The sequence below is a fragment of the Eublepharis macularius genome, chromosome 4, assembly GCF_028583425.1.
Source record: "Eublepharis macularius isolate TG4126 chromosome 4, MPM_Emac_v1.0, whole genome shotgun sequence".
Lineage (NCBI taxonomy): Eukaryota > Metazoa > Chordata > Lepidosauria > Squamata > Eublepharidae > Eublepharis > Eublepharis macularius.
Window position 1 is genome coordinate 169,148,634 of NC_072793.1, and position 27,746 is coordinate 169,176,379.

At 47.8% G+C, this 27,746-nt stretch overlaps 1 protein-coding gene across 1 annotated transcript in view; it reads right to left on the reverse strand.

The window, feature by feature from the left end:
* The window catches only part of LOC129327806 (uncharacterized), a 79,128-nt gene that overhangs the window by 14,497 nt on the left and 36,885 nt on the right, over positions 1-27,746 (reverse strand). The window contains exons 6-14 of the mRNA XM_054976561.1: positions 23,429-23,614; positions 20,579-20,761; positions 20,255-20,333; positions 18,660-18,719; positions 14,380-15,072; positions 9,962-10,060; positions 9,758-9,861; positions 8,912-9,041; positions 524-1,810 (exon numbers count right to left, since the gene is read on the reverse strand). Coding sequence (XP_054832536.1) covers positions 524-1,810; positions 8,912-9,041; positions 9,758-9,861; positions 9,962-10,060; positions 14,380-15,072; positions 18,660-18,719; positions 20,255-20,333; positions 20,579-20,761; positions 23,429-23,614 — 2,821 coding nt within the window. The remainder of the gene's footprint in view (positions 1-523; positions 1,811-8,911; positions 9,042-9,757; positions 9,862-9,961; positions 10,061-14,379; positions 15,073-18,659; positions 18,720-20,254; positions 20,334-20,578; positions 20,762-23,428; positions 23,615-27,746) is intronic.

Sequence of the window (27,746 nt, forward strand, 5' to 3'; positions counted from 1 at the left end):
TCAAATCCACAGATCATCAGTTCATCTTTTCCCATCTCAAGGAAAAAGTCATTAAGGGGTTTCCAATTTGTTATGAATGTAGTCAATGTTTTATCTCTGATCAAAGCTGCAAGTTTAGCCATCTCAGCTAACTCCATCATTGTTACAATCCAGTCATCCGTTGAATGCAGTATTGTACTTTTCCATTTTTTGAGCATATAAAAGCCTTGCCGCTATTGTAAAAATATCTGTATTATTGTATAAATTTGTGAAATATACATGCCTTGCTCACCGGTGATACTGTATACATTTGTTTGATGTTATCAAAAAGGATGGGAGATAGAGAAAAAGGAGAGAATTAGGCAGAGAGATGTTCCTTGTCAAGATACCACAGAACATTTCATAGCACAAATAGGCAAGGTCATTTATGGCTTCTCTCCTTTGTGAATATTTTAATGTCTATTTAGGTCCGTTCTGAGATCAGCTCTTCCCACGTTTCAAGCATCTGTACAGTATGTGTTCTTCCCTGTGTGAACCATTTGATGGGTAGTCAGGAAATTATTCCGAGAGAAGCTTTTCCCACACTCTAAGCATTTATATGGCTTCTCCCCTGTGTGAATCCTTTGATGTCTAGTTAGGGTGCCTTTACGAGCAAAGCCATTCCCACAGTCCAAGCATTTATATGGCTTCTCCCCAGTGTGAATCCTGTGATGTTTAATGAGGTCACCACCATTAAAGAAACTATTCCCACACTCCATGCATTTATATGGCTTCTCTCCTGTGTGGACCTTTTGATGTGTACTTAGGTTACTATTTTGAGAGAAGCTCTTCCCACATTCCAAGCATTTATATGGCTTCTCCCCTGTGTGAACATTTTGATGTACAGTTAAGGAGCAATTCCGAGTGAAGCTCTTCCCACACTCCAAGCATTTATATGGCTTCTCCCCTGTGTGAACCTTTTGATGTCTGTTTAAATGGCCACTGTGAGAGAAGCTCTTCCCACACACCAAGCATTTATAAGGCTTCTTGCTTCTGAGAACCTTTTGATGACTAGTTAGATGGCAATTCTGATAGAAGTTCTTTCTACATTCTAAGAATTTACCTGGCTTCTTCCATATGTGAACCTTTTGATGTGCAGTTAGGTGGCCATTCTGGTAGAAACTGTCCCCACAGATCAAGCATTTATAAGGCTTCTCTCCTGTGAGAACATTTTGATGACTACTTAGGTTCCGGTTCAGAGAGAACCTCTTCCCCCACTTCAAGTATTTATAAGCCTTCTCCCTCATGTGAATCTTTTGATGACTAGCTAGAAGGGAATTCAGATAGAAGCTCTTCCCACATTCAAAGCATTTGTATGGCTTTTTCCCTCTGTGACCGTTTTGATGTATAGTTAGGGTTCCATTTTGACAGAAGCTCCTCCCACACTCCAAGCATTTGTGAGGCTTCTCCCCTGTGTGCACCCTCTGATGTTTAGCCAACTTACTATTCTGAAAGAAGGTGTTTCCACACTCCAAGCGTGTTTTCCAGTGTGTTGCAATGTCCTGGCATATTTTTACTTTGAGTTTGATTCTCAACGCTTTGATGTTCATGGGACCCTTATGCCTTCTCTTTCTCTTCTGCATTTCATCTTGGCCTGGGATCACAGGTATCTTCCTGCTCTGATGGGCAAGCAATTTCCTTCTCTGCTTCTGTTTTGCTTCCCTTTTGCTTCTCTGCTGCCTCTTTGGTGCCACTTGATCCCCAGGTTTTGATTCTCCCTCCAGATTTTTGTCTCTTTCCAAAATTGCCCTTCCTGGTTCCTTCTCACTTGCCATCTCCCTTACATCTGCAGCTTCAAGAGACACAAATCAAATAAGAAAAAAGAAGACTTAAGAAAAAGTAAAGTACCTATTAGCAAATAAAATCAGTATGAATAGTACTTTTTACACTGAGAGCAGGGAGCCTGAAATAATCATAGCAGCAGGGCTTTTTTTCAGCAGGAACGCAGTGGAACGGAGTTCCGGAACCTCTTGAAATGGTCACATGGCAGGTGGCCCCGCCCCCTGATCTCCAGACAGAGGGGAGTTTAGATTGCCCTCCACACCGCAGCGCGGAGGGCAATCTAAACTCCCCTCTGTCTGGAGATCAGGGGGTGGGGCCACCTGCCATGTGACCATTTTCTCCGAGGACAACCCACTGAGTTCCGCCACCTCTTTTCCCAGAAAAAAGCCCTGCATAGCAGTATCTCAGAATCACAGAATCAACCAGTTGGAAGGGGCCATACAGACCTTCCAGTCCAACCCTCTGCCCAATGCAGGATGAGCCTAAAGCATCCCTGACAAATATTCATCCAGCCTCTTCTTGAAAATTGCCAGTGAATGGGAGCTCACCGCCTCCCTAGGCAGCTGATTCCACCTTTGAACTACTCTGACTCTGAATTTTTTTTGCCTAATATCCAGCTCGTACCTTTCTGCATGTAATTTAAGCCCGTTGCTTCGAGTCCTATCCTCTGCTGCCAACTGGAACAGCTCCTTGCCCTTCTCCAAATGATAGCTTTTCAAATATTTAAAGACAGCAATCATCTCACCACAAGCCAGGATGCCTTTGACAGGAGGAAGAGGTCACCAGAAGAGGAGTGAAGGGAATTCATTGCTTTTGTTAAAGAAAGGTTAAGGTGTTTTCTGCTGTTTATTTAGGAAGCATGTGGAGACAGAATGGGGATTGAAATGCTTTTTTAAAAAAAAACCTTGATTTTTATAGCAAGTTTATGTTTTGAGAAAAGGAAAAAACAATGGAATTACTTAAATCTAGAGACTGGACAGACAAACCTGGAAAACACTCCAGGTTAATAGAAGAACTGGAAATTTAAAAAAAGATTAAAAATATGATATGCAGACTTCAAGAGAATATGGAATAATGATCTAGATCGTCCAATTCTACCAAAGCAATTAGATTTGGCATTACGGCTTTAACTTTTTGCTTCTATGGATCTTAAGCTGCAATGTGTTCAGCAAAAAATTATGTTTAGTATATATTGGACACCACAGCATCCTTTTAGTAAAGTTTCAAGTACAGTGTCCAAGTTTTGGCATTGTAACTTACAAGATGTGTCTCTTAATCATATGCTTTGGACATGTCTGATTATTTGGTCCTTCTAGGAGAAAGTCATTGCTCATATTAATTTTGTACTAGAATACTTATTTATTTTTGAGAACGTTTATGTACTTTTACGCTATTTGCTTGTATCATGGCACCTAACAGATGGTCAATGGAAATGGTCCCTCTGCACCACTAAAGATGTTAAAAAACTTATTCTACAGCATTGGAAAGACATAAGCACACTTCCTGTAACTCACAGGATTGAGGACTTTCTAAAATTATCAACAATTCAATGTATTGTATTGAGACTTTCAGGGAACAGAAAGAGGAAGTAGTGGGGGAGAACAAAATGAGATGACATGAGATGACCACCTAATTCCTTGTAGTTATCCCTCTGAAAACACTATGCTAGCCACCAAAACAGGAAAGCTACAAAGAAGGAACCACCTTCGTTTGGAAAAAAAAAGTTAGGATGATAAGCAGAGTCTACAGGAAATTCAGTAAACCCCTACACACCCACCCAGAGCAGAACAGCTGAGTGTTCTGTATGAATAAAAGGCTTCATCCTTATGCTGCCTGCATAACTCCTCAGAAAATAAAGCTAGGTGGCCTCAAAAATGGGTACTAGCTTTGGGATGATTGCAAAATTTCCAGTGCTTTTTGCTTCTGATGCAATGGCTGTCTGGGGCAGACACAGTTCATCCAAAAATAAAGCTAGGAAGCCTCAAAACTGGCATCCTGCTTGAGGATGATGATGGGAGTTGCTGTGCCCCAAATGAAGGTAATTGGGCTACTGTGGACCGGATAATTTCCAGAACCTCTCCCCCCAATTTGCAGTGGGAGCTCAATTGACTGGGGCAGGCATAAGTCATCAAAAAAAACAAACTGAAGGTCTCAAATATCCCTGAGATATTGGAGCCGGGTGGTTGAGCAGGTAGAGATCTGATTAGGCTCTAGGAGCTCCAGGATTGATTCCCCAAGGATTGATGCCCGCCCCCGCTTCACCCAGTGGGAATAAGGTGTGGAGCAGGTGGCAATGCCTCTCCCTTCACCTGGTGGGAATCAGGAGCGGAGCAGGTGGCAACGCCCACCAGCCCTCCCCTTTCAAGAGCCTGTTGTATTTTTCCCCACAGTGGGCTTTGTTGCTAGTTTGTTATAAGTCTTTTAATTTTGCCTACAGTTTGCCAGGAAAGAATGATCTCTGAGGTTGTTACTTCATCCAGTATTGGTACAACTTTTTTGTAAGATCTAGGGATGTCAACTCTGTTTCGGGAAATTCCTGGAGATTGGGAGTGGCTCCTAGGGAAGGTGGGGTATAATGCCATAAGACTCCAAAGGAGCCATTTTTTCCACAGGGGAACTGGTCTGTGCGCTATGCATAACACTTGTAATTTAGGGAAATCTTCAACCCCCAACTGGAGGATCACAGGGATACAGCACATAGGGTAATACACTCATATAACTGTTTAGTGAATATTTGCAAACAAACGTTACTACCATAAATGGAGTGTGTGCTGTCAAGTCATAGCTGACTTATGGCGACCTGGTGGGGTTTTCATGGCAAGGGATGAACAGAGCTGGTTTGCCATTGCCTGCCTCTACAACCCTGGTCTTCTTTGGAGGTCTCCCATCCAATTACTAACCAAGGCTGACCGTGTTTAGCTTCTGATATCTGACAAGATCAGGCTCTCCTGGGCTATCAATGGCTGTTTCCAGATTGCTTACCTGCACCCGGGACGTCGCGGCATGTTGCGGGGAAAACGCGAAATATCGCGTTTTCTTGCACGAGTTTTGCACGACGTCACATGACGTGCAAAACTCGCGCGAGAAAACGCGATATTTCGCGTTTTCCCCGCAACATGCTGCGATGTCCCGGGTGCAGGTAAGCAATCTGGAAACGGCCAATGTCAGGACACTACCATAAATATCAGTGCCTATGTATCAAACGTTGTTAAAATAAATATCAATGTCAATGTATTACTTAATGATTGGAAACTGTTAACAAATGTTTTCCACAGTCAGTGTAACTTAACCCTACCGAAGTAAGAAGTTCAAATCCTTGAGGAATGCTGTTTTTTCTCCTTCTGACTTCCAAGCTGAAAGGCCAGCTTGGAAGCTCCGTTTCAATGTTCTTTTACCAAAACAGAATTTGCTTAGTAAATGTCTCTTTAACAAAGCTACAGCATTAACAGAATTATGTAAGTACTAGCAACAAAGCCTACTGTAGGAAAAAACACAACAGGCTCTAGAGAGGGGACAGCAGGCAGGCGGGCATTGCCTCCTCCTCCTCCTCACCTCATCCTGGCTGAGTGAAGGGGGGGGCGGGCATTGACACCTACTCTGCTCCCAATCTTGGCTGAACTATTGTCCCTCTGGGAGGGTATTGTCTCTCGCTCCGTGACTGATCCCAGCCAGATGAAGGCAGGGGTGGGTGGGCATTATCTCCTGCTCTGCTTGCTCCTCATCCCGGAGTAGGTTTTATTTTATTTTTTATTTATTAATTTGATTTTTAGCCTGCCCTCCCCATGAACAGGCTCAGGGCGGGTACAATAAAATGCTCAATGAGCATTTAAAGCATAAACATATATAAGATTTAAAATACTAAAAACATAAATACATAAATACCTAAAACGGCATATGGCGGCCCCCTTCAGTTTCCCCAATCTGAACATAACAAACCAAGAGGAGTGTGTGGGGGCCATAGTTGATCATATTCTGGTGGCAGCACTTATGGGGGGCAGATGACTTTGTTGCCCCCTTGACGGGAGACGGGTAGGGAGGCACCTAAGCAATCAGGTCAAAGACTGGCCTCTACCCCCCTATCTGCTGGGGGATAGAGAACCAACGACTATGCTGGCTTCGGCCACCATATTTTCCTTACAGAAATAAAGATTCGTTATCCACTGCGCAAGATCACTGGATCAAAGGAGCTGGAAAGGAAAGGGCAATAATGCAAGTGCAGTGAGCTATGAGGCTGGCGAATGGATTGGGGTCTGATCTAGGGAACCAGAACATCCCAGCCCATATTACTTCAAGAACATCCCTGTGCTATTTGCAAGGCAAACAAAGGTTTAATTGTGAGAAGTCAAAAGGCAGCACAGACAGGGAGGGTGGAAAATATCCCATCTTTACAAAACAAAGGGATTTAATAGCCACTTCCCTGAGCTATCAGACCCAATGAGGCTGTAGTGATCAGAGTGTCTGACCAAGGATCTAAGAAACGCAGGACTCTTCCAAGGACTCATTCAGGGGGATCTTGAGACAGTCACACCTCTCAGCCAGAATTACCTCGCAGAGTTGTTGTGAGGAAAAAATGGAAGAAAAGAAAACTATGTAAGCAGCTCTGGGTCCTCTCTGGGGAGGAACATCCTATTATATAAAAGACAAGCCATATTCCAGACAACTCACCTCTTATCCTTATGTGCCTCCAGGGAGCGCACCACAGCAGGAAGCGCAGGTAAGGTGTCCTGTCACTTCCTCAAGCCCCCCGCTGACACCCGGCAGCAATCGGGGTGGGGAGGAGGCAGCAATGCCCAACTCCCCACCTTCACCCGGTGGCGATCAGGGTGTGGAGCGGATGGCAATGCCCGCCTCCCCTTCACGCAGCTGGGATAAGGCGCGGAGCAGGAGGCAATGCCCGCTCCCCTTCACCTGGCCAGGATCAGGCGTGGAGCAGGTGGCAATGCCTGCCCCCTTCAGTCAGCCAGAATCAGGAGAGGAGCAGGAGGCAGTGCCACCCCTCACCCAGCTGGAATCAGGCACAGAGGAAGAGGCAATGATCACCTTTCTAGAGCCCATTGTATTTTTCCTCACGATGGGATTTGTTGCTAGTGGGACATAAATGAAGTATATCGCTCTGAAATTTGCAATGGAAGTGACAATTCCCTGTCTCTGGCAGGCATAACTCAGCAGAAAACACATGACCACAGTTAGCTACAGAGTAGGTGAGTGGAGTAAAGAGGTCGGAGCTGTAGGAAATAAACTCCTGACTTCGAGTGCTAGGAGGCAGCATCCAAGGCAGACCTTGGCCAGTGTGCCCAGTTTGTTAATCCCACAGGGCAACTGGTTGGCCACTGTGTGGAACCAGATGCTGGACTAGATGGACTGCTAGACTAATCCTGCCGGTCTCTTCTTACCTTTTTAAAAAAGAGAAATTGCAGGGTGTGGGAGTTAATTTTTCAGAGATTTCAAAATACGTGGAAGCCCCTTTGTGGTTTACCAGGAGAATGCAGTAAGAGTGTTCCTGTTTGGAGCAGGTACAATGGGGAGAAGGCAGACAACATTTGCGTTCTTCCAAACTACCCGGGAGATATTCCCTGAACTGAAGAACATGGAAGAGGGAAGATAGTAAAGAGTCCAATTGCACTTTTAAGACTAACCGACTTTACTTCTTCTTTTCAAGAAGAAGTTCTCTTCTTGAAAGCTTATGCTACAGTAAAGTTGGTTAGTCTTAAAGGTGCAATTGGACTCTTTACTATTTTGCTACTACAGACTAACACGGCTAACTCCTCTGGATCTATGACCAAGAAGAGGGAAGGGAGTCCAATTGCCCTCCCCATCCATCTTGGGCCCATAATTACTCTGAGAGTATTCAATGCTCTAGGATAAAGTGAGTATGGCCCTGGCTTATGCCTGGCTTGACTCCCACTGCTCTCATCTGGACAACGATCTGTGGCAAATGAAGAAGTGCCATGAAATTAAAGAGGGCCAAAGGAAGTTCCCACCCCATATTCTTTTTTGTGTTTGTTGCACAAACGAGGTGTTCTCTTGCTCTTACCCAATTCTTCTGAGCAAAAGAATGAGATGGTCCAAAGGCTTGCTTCAAAGGATATATTGAATATTGCAATATGAGCACACAGCTTCAAAGGAGCTCTGGATGTACCACCAGAACAAAGGATTACAAGAAGTTTTAAGGGCAAGTTACATCACAAAAGGAAAACATCTACAGGACTGTGGGCTGGACCTGGCACACCAGCCAGCCTTGGCAGCCCCACTCTGCAGGTCCTGGTCAATAGGCACACCGTGACCAGGACTTAGAAGGGAGTGAGTACACCCTGGCCTTGGGCCCTTCTCAGCATGTCTCAGCATGCCCTTTCATCCTTCACAGAGCTGCACCATATTCTCATATGATCAGCTCACAATGTGCTTCGCTGGGCTTCACAGGGCTGACGGCAGCATGTTTGCCCAGTCATCTGTGACTGGCTCAGAAGATTGTAACCTTTGCTACTGGCTTGATTGTTCTTGCTCTCTTCTGGGACTTCTGGAAAAGTTTCCCAATAAAGCACTCGCCTCCGAAAGGAAGGTCAGACTTGCATCCTGACTTCGTCTCCTGTCGGTTCTTCGCTACACAGGACAGTTAACAATTGGTCAATGCATACATCTGACCTTTACATACCTTATGATTGGCTAATTTCCAGTTCTCAAGCTTGATCTCACAGCAGTGCATTTAGCATCCTAACCCTATCCTATTACTTCCCCTTATCTATTTCATTTATATGGTCACTCCGCACCTTAATTCTGGATCCATGAGCTAGAAGCAGGACAGCACGTATCCTTTTGGAAGGGGAGGAGGGCTATCACTCCTCATTATCCCTTTCTTAAGTGAACATGTGCCTCTGGAATGTCCTCTTATCTCCGTTCCCCAGGCAACAGGGAGGAAAGAGGGAGGCCAAAGTTCCCCTTTTCGGCCAGGGGCACTTTCTTAAGCTGTTTCCAGGACAGCGAAAGGGGGGGAGGGGTGTTCTATGGAAATTGCACTCACTATTAACTAACTCTTATAGTATGAATATAATTAATACAGGTATATAAAAATATTAATCCTACATGTTTAGGAGAAAAGGGGAAAGAGTCTTACCCAGAGAGGCCACGGTCTCGTAATTGTCCTGCATCACTTCCCAGTAGAGTTGTCTTTGGCCTGGATTGAGCAGAGCCCACTCCTCCTCCGTGAAGAACACGGCCACCTCCTCAAAGGACACTGCGGAGGTCTGAAAGAGGAAAATATTGCCCATTTGATCATCTATTTTTGTTCTTGAGCATTCAAGAAAGAAAGAAAGAAACAATCCCTTCAGCCAGCCGTTTGATTAAATGAGCGCAATACAGCAAACTGATGGCAAGAAAAATGGCTTCCCCTACCCCAAGCCTATGACAGTATATTGAAAGTCTCCAAGAAAGCCAGAACATTGTACAGAACTGGGCTTCTGTTGGTCAAGTCCAATTAAATGTAAACAACCCTAGTTGACTGATGCCTCTCTTCTCCCCACCCTGCACCCTGGAATTACACAGAAATTGTGTTTGCAGAGTATGTTTCCTCTAGATATTTTTGCCAGCAGAGGTGCTCTGTGTTACTGTAAAGCTTTCATCCAGTTCTGTCAACATAAACTGGCTGAACGAATTAACAGCAGGATTTCAGTCCAGGAGCACCTTAAGAGACCCAGAAGATCTCCAGGGTGGAAGCTGGAAGCTCTCGAGAGTCAGAGCTCCCAAGTTCTCCCCCAGCCACAAGGCAGCTGTCATTTATCGGCTAGAGTCACCCCCGACTCCCCTATTGGGAAATACTATTTAGGAGAGAGATCTTCGTGGGGTCACACAGAGATCTCTCTGCACTCCCTCGGGCCGCCCTGCCTCCTCCATCCCGTTCACACGTATTTCTGCCCCAGCCCCTGTCCTTGCCCGGCATTTGCTTATGAGACCCCAGACTCACCTCACCCGCAGACGGGCCAAAGCCGAAGTCTCCCTGCATCCGAGGAAGCCGCGGGAGAGGAGAGGCCCCGCTGAGCTCCATCTCTCCCCGCCGGTGTCTCTCCCCTAGGGAAAAAACCGCAGGTTTGTCCTCACTGTTGCTCGCACATCCTCCTAGGAACTGTAGTTCGCCGAAACAACCAAGCACCCAAAAAGGAGAACAAACCCAAAGGCTTGGGTAAGAGAAGGTTTCGTGGCACTTCTGTCCCTGTGTGGGGCAGGTTCTTATGAGGGCCCCCTGCAGGAGACACCTGCTGAACAGACCCTGAGGAGAGACAGAAGAAGAAACCTCTCCTGCCCATACCGTCACGGCTTTACTGAGAACTACATTTCCCAGACGCCCTTGCGAGCCCCAAGCCCAGAGTTTCGAGGCTCAGAAGAGTGCTGGGGACGGCGCGTTTTTCCTAGAGCGCGCGGGATAGCTCAGCGGCATGGCTCTTTCCTCGCACTGTCTTGATGGGGTTCGGAAGGTGTTAAATAGGAACCCTCCTTTTCTCTGGTCGGGGGAAGAGTTTGGCTCTTTCGTGTCTGCGGAGAAGTCGAGTTTAGGATTCCCCCAAGAGATCTCGAGCAAGAACAGGCAGAGGGATGAGAGAGGGGGAAATATACCCGAAAAGAGCCCCTTAACAGGGAAGAGAGGGGAGGGGGCTGGCTGGATAGAGCAGGTAAGAAGCACACAGAGAGCCCCCCAGTTCGCTTCTTCTTTACGTATCCCTGAGTGAGTTTCATGCAGCCACCTTCACTTTATTCCCATTATGAACAAGAAGAATAATCCCCTCTCGTTCTTTCACTTTGAAATCCGGCTACTCTTCTTTATGCTGCAGTTGGTCAGCCATGTGGTTCTGATTAATATCTTGTATTTCTTGAGGTGCAGAAACTTTCTTGTCCTTGAAGGGCATATAAACCAGGCTGTGTGTGTGTGTTATATGCAATCAAGTCACTTCCAATTTACGGCAACCCTATGATTGAAAAATCAAAAAGAGTCCAGTAGCACCTTTAAGACTAACCAAATTTTATTATAGCATAAGCTTTCGAGAATCAAGTTCTCTTCATCAGATGCCTGATCAAAACTGGGCAGATACAGAAGAGGAGGGGGAAAGAGAGAGAAAGAGAGGAAAGAAGGGGGCATAAATCACAAGAGGACAGAATGCAATTAGCATGGAGGCTATCAAAACATTCCTTTGCTTGGAAATGTAAACATCGGTGTGCAGTCAGTTTGCTGTATTAGTTTGTAGCAGTGAAGGTATCCAATTCCTATGTAGTATAAGCCTTCGGTAACCACAGCTCTCCCTGCCAGCTGCATCTGACAAAGAGAACTGTGGTCCCCGAAAGCCCACACCAGGTGTCACTGGGCTCCCCCAGATCATGCCTCTGTAAAGAGAATCTGTTACCTGTGATAATGTGATAACCATTCATAGTCTCTATTCAGTCCCAGCTTGACAGAGTCAAATTTGCATATGAATTCCAATTCAGCAGCCTCCCGTTGGATTTTGTTTTTGAAAGGTTTCTGTTGAACCACAGCGACCTTTAAGTCTTTGGTGGAATGTCCTGGTAGATTGAAGTGTTCTCCCACTGGTTTTTGGACGTTTCCATTTCTAATGTCAGATTTGTGTCCATTTATTCTTTTGCGTAGAGGTTGGCTGGTTTGTCCAATGTACAGAGCAGAAGGACATTGTTGGCACATGAGGGCATATATCAGATTGGAGGATGAGCAGCTGTAAGAGCCAGAGACAGTGTAGTTGATGCCATTGGGTCCTGTAATTGTATTCCCTGGGTAGATATAGGGGCAGAGCTGGCATCTGGGTCTGTTGCAGGGCCTGGTCCCTGTGCTGGTGACTCTGCTGGCCGATTCATGATTGTAAGTGAGAAGTCGTTTAAGATTGGGGGGCTGTCTGTAGGCAAGGAAAGGTCTTCCACCCAGGGCTTCTGAGAGAGAGGTATCATTTTCCAGGATGGGTTGTAGCTCACTGATGATACGTTGGATGGGTTTGAGCTGGGAGCTATAGGTGACAACCAGTGGTGTTCTGTTGTTAGTTCCTTTAGGTTTGTCCTGGAGCAGACTGTTTCTAGGTACTAGTCTGGCCCTGTTGATTTGTTTCTTCACTTCATTTGGTGGGTACTGTAGTCTCAAACACGGCTAACTCCTCTGGACCTATGATTGAAAGACCTCCACAACGTCCTGTCATTAATGTCATGCTCAGATCTTTCAAACTGGAGGACGTGGCATTCTTATTGAGCCAAGCCCATCTCATTTTGCCTTCCTCTTTTCCTACTGCCTTCCATTTTTCTAGCATTGTTGTGAAACAGGCATTTTAAAAAATTTAATTTGTATTGCTATTCATTGGTTTGTTCTGTTGCCAACTGGCCTGTTGGATTTCTGTCTTCATCCCTAAATGCTTAGACATTGAAAGACAAGATCAAATTGGAAATGTTTTTCTCTTTCAGGGGCCACTGATGTCTTTCAAGGATGCGGCAGTTTTCTTCAGACAGGAGGAATGGGATCTGCTGGATGCAGCCTGAAGAGCTCGCTACTGGGAAATTATCAGAGAAAATTATGAGATTGCAGCCTCTTTGGGTAAGAATCTTTCCCCTTTTATCATAAATCAGGAAGAAAATGGGGGGAAGACATCTTCCAGGGCCCATCATTGACTTCATGACCGCCTTCATCTGCCACAGAAGAAAGAATACAACTCCTCCATCTCCAGATATTCCAGTGACTGACAACAAACGCATTGAACAAATAGTATCAAGAGAAATCTGTCACTGGAAAAGGCTGTGATCAGAAGAGGGGGGTCTTGTCCTAGGTAAACGGAATGCTTACTAGCCTGTCCCTGGAGTTGCTCCCTTATTCTCCAGTCTTTCTGTTTTGTCACAGAATACTTTTCCTTCAGTCCTTGGCTTGTATGAATGAAGCTGATGGGAAGAGAGGAGAAGCGGCACTAGTGATTAGACAAGAGCGGAGAAAGGGCTCTCACTCGGTGGCAGAGCTCCTGTTTTGCTTGTCGAAAGTCTGTAGTTCAATCCAAGGCATTTGAAAAGGGTTTTTGAGAGGAGGATCTTTAGGATAAAGGTTGGGAAAGACTCTGCAGACCCTGGCCTGAGAACTTCCAAGGAAGCTCTCTGAAGGGGGGGGGGCGGAGCAGAATATCAGCCTTTTATTGTCCCTCAAGATCAGGGTGGCCTGAAGGCAGGAGGAATCAGTGTGGAGAAGAGAAGTCAAGCAGGAGAGACTGTACCGCAATCCAGCGGGGACAAGTGAGGACTAGGCACCTTGGTGGCCCTGATTGCACAAGAAGGCGGAGTATAAATGCTAAACACACAAATCCCTTTGTGTTGTCTTCTGTTTCCCTTGAATGAGTTTAGGTTCCAACCCTCGTTTCTCAGCTGCATCCAAGGGAAATGCTCTTCCTTTTGAGCTCTGAGGAATCAGGAAGGTGACTTCCTCTCAGAGATGCTGTTCCATATGTATTATGCTTTGGATTTTTAAATGCATTTATATATTTTAATGTGCACTGAGCATTTTATTGTACCCCACCATGAGCCTGTTCGTGGGCCAAAAACTGAATCAATCAATCAATAATACAAGGTTAGAGGAAGAAAGACAATGACAGGGCCATTTCAGGAGATTCTCAGATATTCGTTCGTTCTGTTTTGTCTCATCAAGGACACCATCCGAAAGAAAGGTGTCCTGTATTATAGTGGCACTTCTCATGGATGTAAACTTCTCAAAAGTCTTGGCCCCACATTAGGGCCAAACTAGAGAAGATAGCAAATGCATGGCAGCACATCACAACCTTCTTACTTACTTACTTAGAATCATAGAGTTGGAAGGGACCTCCAGGGTCATCTAGTCCAACCCCCTGCACAATTCAGGAAGAAGCGTCCTATCTCATGGGCAGAACTCCTGCTTTGCATGGAGGAAGACCCAGGTTCAAAACTACCACCTCCTCGCGTCCCTAGTGAACAGATCTCAGGTAGGTACTTTTGGGGAAGACCTTTCTCTACCTGACTCCAAGAAGAGACCTGCTTGTTTGAGTAGGTAATTACCTAGGTGTAGGTGGTGGTACCTAGGTACCTAGGTGGACCACAGGTCTGACTTTGTGTAAGGGAGATTCACATATACAAATCCTTCACACACTGACACAAGCTCACACATTATCCACACAATGACACAAGCTCACACTCATCATCCTATAACATAATTCCCTTAGCAGGTTTAGACTACTTACATTGATTCTACTGAGCAGGCGCGGAAGTGCGCCCCTAGCGGGGATATGGAGTCGCTCTGTGCCAGCAGCCCCATTGGGGCGACTGCAGGATGGAGGAGCCTCGAACCTTCGACCCTCCCCCTGCGCCTCCCGCCCGCAGCAGCACCCCGATCGGGATGGCTGCCGGGCAAAGCAGCCTCGAACCGCTGGCCGCCGTGCGCCTCCCGCCCGCAGCGACCCGATCGGGGTGGCTGTCGGGCGGAGGAGCCTGGAGCGCCGCCCCCTTATACTCTCCCGGTGCGGGGTGGCTGCCAGGTGGAGCAGCCTCAAACCGCGAGCCCCCGTGCATCTCGCGCCCCAATCCCCAGCCCCTCACGCTCCCGGCTACAACGCCCTGACGGCCTGATGGGGTGGCTGCTGGGCGGAGCAGCCTTGAACCGCCTGGAGCTGCTGGCCCGTGCGTCTCCCGCCAGCAGCGACCCGATCTGAGTGGCTACTAGGCAGAGGAGCCTAGAGCTGCTGGCCCCGTGCATCTCCCGCCTGCAGCGCCCCGACTGGGGTGGCTGCCGGGCGGAGGAGCCTGGAACCACTGGCCCCCGTGCGTCTCCTGCCAGCATCGACCCGATCGGGATGGCTGCCGGGCAGAGCAGCTTCAAACTGCCAGTCCCCCTGCGCCTCCTGCCCCCAGCGACCCCATTGGGGTGCCTGCCCGGCGGAGGAGCCTGGAGCGCCGCCTCCTCACGCTCCCCGGCCGCAAGGCCCCCATCGAGGTGGCTACCGGGCGGAGAAGCCTGGAGGGGCCGCCCCCATTCGCCTCCCACCCACAGCGCCCTGATGGGGCGGCTGCCGGGCAGAGCAGCCTCAAACCGCCAGCTCCCGTGCGCCTCCCACCCGCAGCTCCCGATCGGGGTGGCTGCCTGGAGGAGGAGCCTGGAGCCGCCCCCCTCATGCTCCTTGCCAGCAGCGCCCCAATCGCTGGCCTCCTCTCCCCACCAAAGCCACGATCCTGGGGGGCGGGTCAGTGGCATGGATGCTTCCCTGGCCTCCTCTCCCTCCCAAAGCCATGATTCTGGGGGGGAGGGGCGGTGGGGCACAGAGGTGGACAAGCCTGGCTCTCCTGCTTCCCTCCCCCAAAGCTGTGATTGTGTGTGTTGGGGGGGGAGATTCTGGAGAGGCTGGGGCAGGGGGAGAGGAGGGGCCTCAGAAGCTTATGATTGAATCCACCCTCTGAAAGGGCTATTTTTCCCCAGGAGAACTAATCTCTGTGGCCTGGAGATAGGGTTGCCAGCCTCCAGGTAGTGGCTGGAGATCTCCTGGAATCACAACTGGTCTCCAGGCCACAGAGATCAGTTCCCCTGGAGAAAATAGCTACTTTGGGGGATGGACTCTATAGAATTATGCCATGCCGAGGTCCTTTCCCTCCCCAAACCCCACTTTCTCCAGGTTTCACCACCCCAGATCTCCAGGAATTTCCTAACTTGGAGCTGGCAACCCTACCTGGAGATCAGCTGTAATTCTGAGATATTTCCAGCTACCACCTGGACACTGGCAACCCTAGGGGCATGCACTCCCCACAAAGCCACGATCATTAAGGACGGGGGGGAGCAGGCTTGCCTGCCTTGCCCCCCAAAAGCCTAGAGTTGCCAGTCTCCAGGTGGTGGCTGGAGATCTCTCAGGATTACAACATATCTCCAGGTAACAGAACTGAGTTCCCCTGGAGAATGTGGCCTGCCTTGGAAGGTAGGCTCAACGGGCATTATATCCACCTGAGGTCCCTCCCCTCTCAAAGCCCACCCTCTCCAGGCTCCACTCCCCCCCCCATCTCCAGGAATGTCCCAATCTGAAGCTGGCAACCCTACAAGTCCCAATGGGGAGCTGAGGGGGCCATGCAGGGGCAAAGGGGGGCATGGCAGCGGGCATACCTCGCTCACCTCCCCCCAAGTTACAATGGGGGCAAGGGCAGGGGCCCCGGAGGTGGGCATGCCACCCTGCCCTCCTTCCCCTGCCCCAGATCCGGGCTGGCAATGGCCAGCCAGGCCCCCCTGCCCTTTCTAGAGCCCGTTGTATTTTTTGCTACAAAGGGCTTTGATTCTAGTCTTAAATAAACTACTGCTATAAGACACAAGAAGCATCCGTCTCTTGGCTGAACTGTAAGTTAGTTCTGGGTCATTGGGAATGGAATCCCTTGGGTCAGCGGTAGCTAAAGAGGAGTGGTAACCTGGAACTCCAGGATAGTAAAAGCAAAGCTTCTCTCCCTTCCCCTAACGAGGAAAAGTGCAAAGGGATGGAATTTTAGAATTCTCCACCCACCACAGATTAAGTCAGCATGTTCTTTGCTCTGGCATCAGAAAGCATCACGAGAAGCTCCCAAAAGTAAAAGGGGATGGAAGCCAATATATTCCCCAGGGACCGGGAGGGAAAATGTGCGTCTGCGTTGCATGCTACCTTCATCCACATCGTTTTGCTTCACTGCCAGTAAAAGGGACGGAGGAATCCCAGCAGAAAGTAATTGCTAATGATTGCCTTGCAAAGTTTAACCAATTTTATTGTAGCATAAGCTTTCGAGAATCACGTTCTCTTCGTCAGATGCATCTGACGAAGAGAACGTGATTCTCGAAAGCTTATGCTACAATAAAATTGGTTAGTCTTAAAGGTGCTACTGGACTCTTTGATTTTGCTACTACAGACTAACACGGCTAACTCCTCTGGATCTTGCAAAGTTTGTCTCTGATGCAAATTGCTCCATTTACTAACCGCTCAGCACAAACTCAAGAGCTCTTTGCATGCCTGCGCGCCCTCTCCCCTTCACCCAGCAGTGTAAAAGTGCCAAGGATTGAAGTCTTTAGAGATATCTCCTAGCAGCACAGATCCCTCCAAAGCCTTGAGCCAGACAGGAAAATTGTGCAGCTTTACAGATACCTAAAGGATAACCAATCTAATACTTGTTGCTGAAGAAGAGAGAGAGAGGAAGCTAAGGTTTAAAGCAGGAGACTGAAGGGTTAAAGAGCGCACAGCGACATCTGGTGGTCATTCCATGTAACTACAGTGAATTTCCGCCCAGAGCTGCAGACAAGCCAAAGCTAGACAGGCCGCTGCAGTGCTGCCACAGCGCCACACAGTGGCTCCAAGGCGACATTGCAATGGGAAATTCATCTGAGAATCTACCAGATAACATCCCTGATCCCAACCAAATGGCGCAAGACGAGCAAGAAGCAGAGCCTGCTCTTGGTTCACGAAACAGAGCCATGACAGCTAAAATGCGTGAACACTTGTGTGCAATGAAGGCAGAAAGATATAAGAAGGCAGAGATGGAATGGATCAAGCTACAGAAAGAGCTGGATAGCCTAACAGACGTCTGTGAGCCAGAGGACCTGTCCTCTACCCGGGCATGTCTGCTGTATCGTATAGCCAAATGGGCTTCTAACAATGAATTCATTGTTACCACCTTGAAGAAGTTGGACATGGAAGAAGCACGGGAAGAGCAGCTACACTTTGAGGCCAAGGTTGATGAACGAGAGTGACTTGTGAACTCCTGCACTGATGACCTGGAATTGCGCATCAAAGCAGAACATTTGAAGCTCCTAGATGCAACCAATGAGGATCCCCAAAAGACAGCTGCTCCGGAGGGGAATCTGCCTCCTCAGACCAGTCTTCCAAGCCCCACCACATCTTCAAAGCCCAAGGAGGACCCTAGCTGCAAATCACCTAGGGCCCCATCCTCTACAGCCTCTTCTTCCTGTCACAGCCGCTCATCACGAAAGTCAACTGAGGCAGCCAGAATGCAGGCTGAAATGGCTATCATGGAGATGGAGCTTGAATTCACCAAGAAGCAGCAGGCTCTTAAGACGCAGCTGGCTACACTTGAGAAGGAGATTGAATTGAACAAGATGCTGGTCCGAGCTAAACTCCTGCATGGTGGTCCACTGAAAGCAGATTCCAGTCTCGCTGCGCTGAAGGTGGAATATGCGTCCCATCGAGTCCTGTCCTACGTGAAGGACCACGCGCACCCACGTGAATGCCGGCCGCTCAACCCAACTGCTCCAGTTATCTTCCCACGCAGACTGATGGCAGCGCATCAGCCTATGCCCAGATCGCCTCTGACCTTCACTCCTGTCCCTAGGAACCGAGATCCAGTGCAACATCAGGAACCTAAGGTTAGTGAGGTGCCTCGGAGAACCAAAAGGGACCTCATGGAGTTTGGTGTGCAGAAGTTCTCGGATTGCCCAGAGGACTACATGATCTGGAGGGCATCTTTCCAGGCAGCAATCAGGGACATGATGCTTCAGGCCGATGAAGAAATCACCCTCCTGACCGCGTGGCTGGGACCTGAATCTGCTGCACAGGCAAAATGCATTTACAATGCATACATTGAAGACCCCTGGACAGCCCTTGTGTTAGCTTTACCTTTAGCTAGCAGTTTACTATGCGAAAGGGGGGACCTTTAACATATCTTGAACTGAACAGATTTTCCCCAAATGAAGAGAGAGCAAGGATACGACACAGGCCTGGTCATGAATTTCAGTGAGTTTTATTTAAATCATTTTGCATAGGTTACAGAGACTTTGAGAATCATGGTACAGCATGGTCTTAGCAGTGCAATGGCTTAATTAGCAATACAACAAGGCACAATGAATAAGGCATAATGAATTATCTTACCAATCCTGGAGATGTCCCAGAGGTTCCCGTTGATGGAGAGTGGGAGAGCGTTTCGCCAATCTGAAAGGGAAAGGAGAGAGATAGCAAGGAGATATTCCTTACTTTCTCTCCTCCTAGCTTCTTAGAATCCATGGTTTTGCTGCTCATTTTTTATACGGTTGTGGCCTACATCGTCCCACTCAATTCCACCAATGAGATTCCTCAGAGTCATTCCTGGCACTGGAAATCACCTAAAAATTGTAACATTTGCAAAATTTGCACTAAGATCATGACATCTGTGAAATGGTCAGGTCATTCTGATCCCTCAATATTTGCTATCATTACTCATATCAATAACATGCATCAGCAAAAAGCTCCTAGATTTCAGCTTATTGCCACATATCCATCCAAAGGTTCATTTTGACTCCATTTTGTTTGGCTCAGTATATCTTGAGTTCCTTATGATTAAGGCCTATGTGATTGATATATGCATAGTAATTGCTGAGTTATTTCATGTAGAGTTATAGTGAGATTGATTGAGCTGTGAATATATGGATATATGCATATGTGTATATGTATTTCAGCAAACCAATCATGTGGTTAGTGTTAAAGAGACGTTATAGTCAAGGCAGCGTTCCTAAGTGACTTGGACTAGCATTTCTAAGTGTACTGGACTGGTCAGTCAGAGTTTCCTCTTGAAAACAGCAGACGGTCTTAAAAAGAATCTTTCTTGCTGTGGATTTTACTCATTTTCCTCTCTTTAATTGTGTTGTCATAACTGCTAATGTGTGTACAATGTTTTCCTTCTTAAGACATAAGAGTAGATGTAAGAATTACTGTGTTTTAACGTCTTGAATCTTAAGAGTCAGAAAAAGGAAAAAAGATTGTCCTTTTTAAAATCCATGCTTTGTTATCCGTCAGCCCCCCTTCCTCCGGCCTTTGTGACACTGTTTTAGAGAATAACCGAATTCTGGACGGTTGTCAAAATCACTGACCCCCCAATTATTGATTTTGTCTCAGTCCACATAAGCTAATGCAAACATCGCTTGTCCTTCCCTTGTTCAGAGAACATGTCATTTGGAATCTTTCCAGATGAGACACAGCTTTGTGCCTGAAAAATAATATTCTGGTGCTTTCCATACTTAAAATGGATTCCAGGATCTGATTAAAGGATAGGCTGGCTTCACTATACAGGAATACAACACTTGACTTGATTTGGGAACGCCTTGATGAGCGCTGTGGAACATCTTGGCAAATCGAAACCTCATTCCTGTTGAAACTGAAGAAGTTTCCCAAGATACTCGCCTCTAACGCTGGTAAGTTATGGGACCTGGCTGATCTCCTTGTGGAGCTAAGGAATGCCATGCGCAACCCAGCTTTACCAGGGCTTGCAACTCTTGATCAGCATTTGACACAGAGGGAAATCACGGAAAAGTTACCAGTTCTGCTACAAGACAGATGGGGCGACGAAGTTTATGCTTATAAGGTTGAAAATGAAGGGCAGTATCCTCCTTTCTCATTCCTGGTGGACTTTGTTCGCTGGCTGGCTAGGTTGTGTAATGATCCACAGTGCGGATACGCCGTGCGCACTTCTGAATCCCGCATCGAGAAGGCACCTCTACGAGACACCAAGCCCAAGGCAGCGGTCTCTGTGCTGAAGACGGGGAGTCTCAAACGCTCCAGCAAAATCCCACCCTGGAAAGAAACCAGCTCACCAGTCACACGCTCAGGAACCACCTGCACAGCAGTATTATTGTCCACTTCACAAGTACAAACACCCGGCAAATAGATGTAAGGCTTTCAGAGAGATGCCTCTGGTGGCACGGACGGCCCTGTTAAAACAGCACAAAGTGTGCCCCAAGTGTTGCAAGACTCGGGAACACACAGATACAGATTGCAAGGCCAGCGTCAAGTATTATATACGCAGTAGTGACGCGCACCCGACTGCCATGCATCCAGATCCTGACATGGAAGCGGCGCCCACATCTACAGCCACAGGCCAAGAGGACGCATCGGGCCAAGACAAGGTTGTCGCGGCCCACTGTACTCAAGTTTGCGGCAATGGGAAAAGCGACCGCTCCTGCCATCACATATGTCTCGCCAAGGTCTACCCTGCTGGTCACCTGGAATTGGACCAGAAGATGTACGTAGTCTTAGATGGTCAAAGCAACTGGTCCTTAGCCAGCCCAGAGTTCTTTGAGCTCTTCAATTTACAGGGAGACGAAACTCCATATATCCTCAGGATGTGCGCTGGAGTCCAGCACACGGCAGGGAGGACAGCCATTGGGTTTCAGATCGAACCACTCAATGGCGGCAACCAGTTCTCCCTACCAACATTGTTGGAATGTGATGCCCTACCCGGTGATCGCAACCAGATACCAACACCAGAGGTGGCAATCCATCATCCCCATCTACGACCAATTGCAGATCAAATTCCTGCCCTAGATCCAGATGCACAAATCATGCTTCTGCTCGGAATAGATGTCTCTGATCTTTTGGCCTGCCATGAGCTGCTCATGGGACCCCCTGGCACTCCACACGCCCAGGGGTACGATCTGGGATGGGTCATCATAGGGAATATTTGTACTGATCGTCTGCAGATGCCAAGCCAGGTGAGCGTCTTTGTCACAACTGTCCTATGTAATGGGAGAGCCTCACACTTGAAACCATGTCCGGAACACTTCACGCTGACTGAACAGGACTATGACTTAGGAGCTACAGTGTTCCAAACAACCAAAGAGGACAATATGCTTGCCCCGTCTAGGGAGGACAAGCAATTCCTGCAGTTAATGGAAAGGGAACTCCGGCAAGACGACTCCGGGAGTTGGATCGCCCCACTTCCTTTCCGCACGCCTAGACAGCAACTACCCAACAACCATGAACAAGCCTTATCTCGACTCAACACCTTGCGCAGAACCCTGGCAAGAAAGCCTGAGATGAAAGTCCATTTCATGGAATTCATGGACAAGATGCTGCAGAATAACCATGCAGAAATTGCACCTCCACTACGAGAGGGAGAAGAATGTTGGTACCTGCCATTCTTTGGGGTGTACCATCCCCAAAAGCCTGGCCAGATCAGAGTGGTCTTCGATTCCAGTGCCCAATACCGGGGCTTCTCGTTGAACAAGGCCCTCCTAACTGGACCAGACCTGACCAACAGCCTACTTGGCGTACTCATCCACTTCAGGAAAGAAGCTGTAGCTGTCATGGCAAACATCCAGTAGATGTTCTACTCCTTCCTTGTCAGAGAGGACCACCGCAATTACCTACGATTCTTATGGTTCAGTGACAAGCAACACAGCCAGACCGTCACAGAATATCGCATGAGAGTCCACGTGTTTGGCAATGGACCATCCCCAGCAATTGCTAACTATGGATTGCATCAAACTGCACGCATAGGAGACGGGAAGTATGGCCCGGACGCAAGGCGATTTGTGGAACGGGACTTCTACGTGGATAATGGGCTGAAGTCCTTGCCCACTCCAGAAGAAGCCGTGGACCTGCTAAAGAGAACGCAACAAATGCTGGCTACAGCTAACCTAAGGCTGCACAAAATTGCATCCAACAGCGCGAAGGTGTTAGAGGCATTTGCTCCGGAAGACCACGCCAAGGGGTTACAGGATCTAGACTTGGGTGGTGATGCTCCCCTCCTCCAACGCAGTCTTGGACTGAGTTGGGACCTGAAGAAGGACACCTTTGCCTTCCAAGCGCCAGACCAAGAGAAACAGTTCACATGACGAGGAGTCCTGTCAGCAGTAAACAGCATATTCGATCCCTTGGGGTTTGCTGCACCAGTGACCATCCAAGGGAAGCATCTCTTACGTACTCTCTCCTTAGGTACCAAAGACTGGGATGAGCCTCTTCCCCCTGACCAAAGGAAGGAATGGGAGGCCTGGAAAGACTCGCTCAGCTGCCTGCAAGCCATCCACATACCATGCACCTATGTATCAGTATCACCTGTCGCCGCCTCACGCAGAGAGCTGCACGTCTTCTCAGATGCATCAACGAAGGCTATCACAGCTGTAGCATATCTACAGGTTGTCGGCAGGGAGAACCACGTCCACGTGGGTTTTGTCCTGGGAAAGGCCAGGCTAGCCCCACAACAGGGACACACCATCCCACGCTTGGAACTATGCAGTGCCGTGCTGGCTGTAGAGCTTGCAGGAACAACAGAGCGAGAACTGGACCTTAAATTTGATAATACTACTTTTTACACGGACAGCAAAGTAGTGCTCAGATACATACACAATCAAAGCCGTCAGTTCTATGTGTATGTCAGCAACTGAGTAGAATGCATCCGGCAATTCTCACGCCCTGACCAGTGGCGACATGTCCCTACAGATCAGAATCCGGCAGATCACGCAACGCGGTCTATTCCTGCCTCTCAGCTGGCTGGGTCCTCCTGGCTAAAGGGACCTGACTTCCTCCTGCATCCAGACAACTTGTTACGGCACGAGGAGGAACTCTATGAGCTCTTAGACCCAGATCACGACAAGGAGGTACGGCCTCAAGTCACTTGCATGAAAGTGGAAATACAGACCAGCTGCTACCTGGAAGCACGGCGATTCGAACGCTTCTCCAAGTGGACACCACTTGTTCTAGGGGTGGCACGCCTTATCCACTTCATTCGTCGCTGGAACAAAGATCTGACCCTACCAGAAGCGCGGCGCAAGGCAGAAATCCTGATCCTCCAGAGTGTACAACAAGAGTTCTACTTGGAAGAACTTGACAATACCAAAAAGGAATTACCTATACCCAAGAACAGCACGCTACTCAAGCTGAACCCCTACCTTGATGATGATGGTCTGCTTCGGGTAGGAGGGCGCCTCAGGGCGGCTGATGTGGCCCCTGCAGTAGCGAATCCAATCATTCTTCCAGCTCGACATCATGTGACTGTCCTCTTGGTGCGACACCACCACAAACGGGTACATCACCAAGGATGCCACTTTATAGAAGGAGCCATCAGAGCAGCAGGTCTATGGATCGTAGGAGCAAAGAGATGTATTGCCGCAGTCCTTCAGGCCTGTGTACAATGTCGGAAACTCAAGGGTCCCCATCAACAACAGAAGATGGCTGACCTGCCACCGGATCGACTCAGTACCGAGCCCCCTTTCACCAATGTTGGACTTGACACCTTTGGACCCTGGAACGTGGTGACACGCAAAACCAGGGGAGGACAGGCCAACAGCAAACGATGGGCAGTGCTTTTCACATGTCTGAGTATCCGAGCCGTGCATATTGAAGTGATCGAGTCCATGGATACCTCCAGCTTCATAAATGCCCTCAGAAGATTCCTCGCCATACAGGGACCTGTCAAGCTACTGAGGTCTGACCGTGGCACGAAGTTCGTTGGCACCTGCAAGGAGCTGGGAATCAATGGAAGCACAGATCTTGATCCAACCCTCAGCAGCTACCTGAGTGACCAGAATTGCAAATGGATCTTCAATCCACCCCACGCCTCTTATATGGGAGGAGTGTGGGAACGCATGATTGGCATTGCACGCAGAATATTAGACTCCATGCTAGCAGGAAAACCTTCTCTCACTCATGAGACCTTGGCTACCCTCCTGGCAGAGGTGTCTGCTATCATCAATGCCAGACCTTTAGTTCCAGTATCCTCTGATCCTGAGAACCCTACCATCTTAACACCAGCCACCTTGCTGACACAGAAGACAGGCACCTGGCCTGCACCTCAAGGAGACTTCGTCTCCAAGTATATGTTCAAGCAGCAATGGAGGCAAGTTCAACTCCTCGCTAACACCTTCTGGAAGCGATGGAAGCAAGAGTACCTCCCCACTCTACAATGCCGATGCAAGTGGGAGAAGTCCGAGCCCAACTTACGAGAAGGTGATGTCGTCCTCCTGAAAGACAAGGACGCCCCCAGAAACTCGTGGCCCATGAGACTCATAGACCGAGTTCTGCTCAGTGCAGATGGGTTAGTCCGCAAGGTTGACATCCATGTCGCTAGACATGATGGCCCGAAGATTTTCACCAGACCAGTCACCGAGGTGGTCCTGCTTGTACGGAAGACTGATCTTGAAGACTGAATCTCAAGCTTTGCATGTCACTGTTTTGCTTATTTTAGCCTGTAGAGTAGCATGCCTTATATACTCAGTTAAGTATGTAGTGCATGTAGTATATGCTTAGTATTCTACTAGCCTTGCATGTTGGGGTGGAATCCACAGGATCCCAGGCGGGGAGTGTGCTGTTAGCCACAGCTCAGAAGCTTGTATTAGATCTATCAGAAATATGTGTGGCCTCTTTAAGGCTTTGAATGATGGGAATTGTAGTTTACACTACCACCACCAAGACGAGGGATATTTGAAGCCTTAATGACCTAGGTCCTGTTTTTAGTGTAATGTTTTACAACCACTCTTCCTCCCTTTGTCTGTACTGAGCATCTCCCACGAGGAAAGGGAGAAGATGACTGCTTTTACCACGAGCATCTTAAATAAACTACTGCTATAATACACAGGATGCATCTGTCTCTCTTGGCTGAACTGTAAATTAGTTCTGGGTCATTGGGAATGGAATCCCTTAGGTCAGTGGTAGCTAAAGAGGAGTGGTAACCTGGAACTCCAGGATAAATTCCATTAACCACAATGGGGAATGAGCCATTTCAGAAGAACAGAGGGTGAAAACCTCCCACTACCCATCAGTATTTAGCCTCCCCATCCCCATTGGACTCCTTGTGGGATTCAATTTGCATTATGCTCCCAGCAGAAACTCAGTTAAGTGGTGACTTGGAGGGGTCAGCCACCCTCCTCTCTTAAACAGAGGTGTGTGTGTCAACCAGTGGCCTGCTATATGCCACCCTCTTGGAAAGCCCTCCCCAATCATACCGGATTCTGCAGGTTTGCCCACGTCCCTTTGCCCTACAGCTGTCAACTGATCCAACCTGCCCTACTCGTGTTCCTTTAGTCGAGGGCTGTAATCTGCTGCAGAGATCAGAGTGGGAATCTCTTCCTGCCTTCAGTTGTAACCTGATCCCTTCCTGCTCCTTGCTGCAGATTCAGGGCCAGTTCGCGGAGCTGGATCCAGAACTGGCAAGGCTCCTTGGGAACAGAGAAGAGGCCAGCCTGCCCTGCTCTGTCCTGGCCCTTCTCTGGGACCCAGAGAGACCCCCCTGCAGGCTGCTCAGCCTGGGGGAGCTTCTCCCCCTTTCCCTGCCCCACCGCTCTTTACCCTTCCAGGCATCCCTCAGTCCAGCTCCAGCCTCAGTCCTCCTGCTCTCCTGCAAGTAAAGTCCAGTTCCAAAAGAAGAAGGAAGTCAGAGTTCCTTCTCTACTTCTTTTCATCCTCGCTAGGAACTGCAGCTCTGACAGTTTAACCTTTTCTAATCCTTATAGGCAAAAAGTAAGCATCTTTAATTAGGGTTGCTACCTCTGGGTTGAGAAATTCCAGGAGATTTTGGGGGTGAAGCCAAGGGAGGGCAGAGTCTGGGGAGGGGAAGGACCACAGCAGGGGATAATGCATACAGCCCAATTTCCAAGGCAGTCGTTTTCTCTAGGGGAAGGAGTCTCCGTCACCGGGAGATCAGCTGAATTTCTGAGAGAAAGGTAGGGTATGCCAAAACAATAAGCCCAAGGTCACTGAGTGAGATTTCACTCACGGTACGGAGTGAACCAGGGCCTCTACAGCCCTAATTCACTTCTCCATGTGGACTCTTGAATTTTTAAAAAAATTTTCTACATTATTTATAGTCCACTTTTCTCACTGAGACTCGAGGCAGATTAGTCAATTGGTCAATATGATCAATGGCTGGGACACTCAAACAATAAAATAGTGCGAGGACTGCAGATGTTTGAAACCAAGCAGAAATCCAATACAGAACTGAAAAAACAATGCAGAAACAAAACATAAGCAAGTTGATATATTAAATGACATGGAACTATCCAGTAGGAGCATACTTACAGCAACAGACAGTACACAATAGTATAGTCTACAATTCCTGTCCCTTTACCAATACATCTCGCTGAACCATTTTCTTATAGCACAGTCCTATTATTCAGTTTTGCATAGTTTGTGGAAAGCCAGGAGAGTGGTAGCTTTCCTGACCTCTTCAGACAGGCCGTTCCATAAAGTGGGGACCATCACAGAGAATGTGTATGTATGAACAGTTGTTGATTTTGCCCATTTCTAGGGTGGTACCTCCAGAAGGCCCTGTTCAGATAAGTGAAGTTGCCATGGTGGGATATAGGGAGAGAGGTGGTCTCATAGATATGAAGGACCAAGGCCACAAAGAGCAACATACTTCCACTGCATTAATCCTTTGCACATTTAATTAACTCCATTAACTTTGAAACTAAAAAAACCCCGCTATTTGCATTGATCTATTAAAAATAGTATTGTTTATATACGATTAAAAAGGATACAACATAGACTTATATTGAATTAACCTTTTAAACATTTAATTAACTCCAACTCATAAAACCCCCAGCAGAGCAGAGCAGAAAACACACAGTCTGGAGTACCTTCTGAAAATACTAATTCCTTCAATAATGTATAAGCCTTTCTTAACTGAGTTTTGATTTTTCAAATTGATAAAAGAAACATCCAAATAAAGATTCACCAAGTGCCTGGAGAAGAAAAAAAACTTCCTGTCCCTTTAACAGAGGCTTCATTGGATATTATTAACCTCCAAGCCAAGAAAAGTTCAGCTGTCCCATTTCCACTCACTAAGCCTCAAGGAAGAGGCAGGACATTTTCCCCCCTCCAGACCCGTTAGTAACCCTTTCTAAACTAAACTAGAAAGATGAAAAGAGAATTTTCTCAGTCTGTTCAACAAATAATAATAACAACAACAACAACATTCTCAATTTATATATTGCCCTTCAGGACAACTTAACACCCACTCAGAGTGGTTTACGAAGTATGCCATTATTACCCCCACAACAAAACACCCTGTGAGGTGGGTGGGGCTGAGAGAGCTCTGAGAGAGCTGTGACTACCCCAAGGTCACCCAGAGAGTCTCCATGGAGGAATTCAAGGGCATTGTGAGTTGTTAGGGCTGGAGAAAACCTGGCCAGGAAGTAAATTACCAGGCTTCCTCACTCAGGGCTTAGGCCAGCTCATTTCTGGCTGAAGGAGCCCAGGGGGTTCTGAGCT